The 971-nt window shown below is 51.2% G+C and overlaps 2 protein-coding genes across 3 annotated transcripts in view; both read left to right on the top strand.

Moving 5' to 3' along the window:
• Positions 1 to 831, top strand: part of LOC106526399 (uncharacterized) — a 2,663-nt gene extending 1,832 nt beyond the window's left edge. The window contains exon 2 of one of the 2 annotated variants that reach the window (XM_014020996.1): positions 8 to 831. In XM_014020996.1, the coding sequence (XP_013876450.1) occupies positions 8 to 816 (809 nt within the window). In that variant the 3' untranslated portion in view covers positions 817 to 831. The remainder of the gene's footprint in view (positions 1 to 7) is intronic. The other variant, XM_014020997.1, reaches the window with a different exon arrangement.
• A 9-nt stretch (positions 832 to 840) lies between these two features.
• The window catches only part of LOC106526396 (uncharacterized), a gene marked incomplete in the record, with an annotated part of 6,508 nt that continues 6,377 nt past the window's right edge, over positions 841 to 971 (top strand). Inside the window, 1 exon segment of the mRNA XM_014020994.1 lies at positions 841 to 963. Coding sequence (XP_013876448.1) covers positions 862 to 963 — 102 coding nt within the window.

The raw sequence follows: 971 nt of genomic DNA, 5'->3' as shown, positions 1-971 counted from the left end.
GAACAAGATGACCAACCTTTGGCAGACTTTATATTCAATATCAGTACTGTACTCAGAGAGCGATATCCAGTTTCTGTTGCAGCAGCCATACCTAAGTTTGTGTGGAAGCCAGATCAGCATCCTAGAGCTTATCTTGAGCAGTGTAAGGAAGAGTGGGTCCGTAAAACAGGACAGCATCCAGGAAGGGATGAGAGCAAGGAGTGGTTCAGGACAGCGGTGTTAGAAGGTGTTCCAGTTTCAGTAAAACAGAGAATGTGTGATAATCCTGACCTTCCAGGAAGTGATTCACCAGTGTGGGAAAAACATCTTGTTCATCATCTTCAGGTTGTAAAAAACAAAACAGATAAGGAAATGCAGGAGGTCCAGGACTTGCAGACTCAATTGCTAAGACTAAAGCTGGGAAAGGCTCGAGAGCAGGCTTCTGAGAAGAAAAAACAGGATAAACTGCAAATGGTCACCTCTAAGGCCCCTTTGGGCCCAGAAGGTGAATACTTAGCCAATCCTCCCAACTGGAGTAACCAGCAGAGTGCACCTCATGGTTCAGGATGGCAGGCACAGAAACTGGGGGGTTACAGGAGAGGGCCTCCCAGGGGGCGTGGTGGATGGAGAAGAGGTGGGCCCCGGGGCGGTAGACCACAGGGTTTGCAGGCGGGGGATGTTTGTTTCCGGTGTGGGCAGTATGGACACTGGGCCAAATACTGTCAGGCCCCACCTCAGCAGCAACCACAGGCTCCACCCAGAGGGAACGTGATGGCTCCACATCCTCAGGCAGCCCCTAGTGGACAGTTCCCACTAGGGTCCTGGCAGCAACAATGACATGCCCCACAGAGAGGCCTGGCCAGCGGGGGAGGAGCAGACCCTATGCTGGAAGTACAGGTCTTGGACCAAAAGTTGTCCTTCCTTGTTGACACAGGGGCAACTTATTCAACAATGAACATCCAAATAGCAGAACCTCATCTCTCCACTGATAC

This window comes from Austrofundulus limnaeus, unplaced genomic scaffold (genome assembly GCF_001266775.1).
Source record: "Austrofundulus limnaeus strain Quisiro unplaced genomic scaffold, Austrofundulus_limnaeus-1.0 Scaffold275, whole genome shotgun sequence".
NCBI lineage: Eukaryota > Metazoa > Chordata > Actinopteri > Cyprinodontiformes > Rivulidae > Austrofundulus > Austrofundulus limnaeus.
The sequence above is the reverse complement of the archived record's forward strand: the minus strand, read 5'-3'. Positions and strand labels throughout refer to the sequence as shown.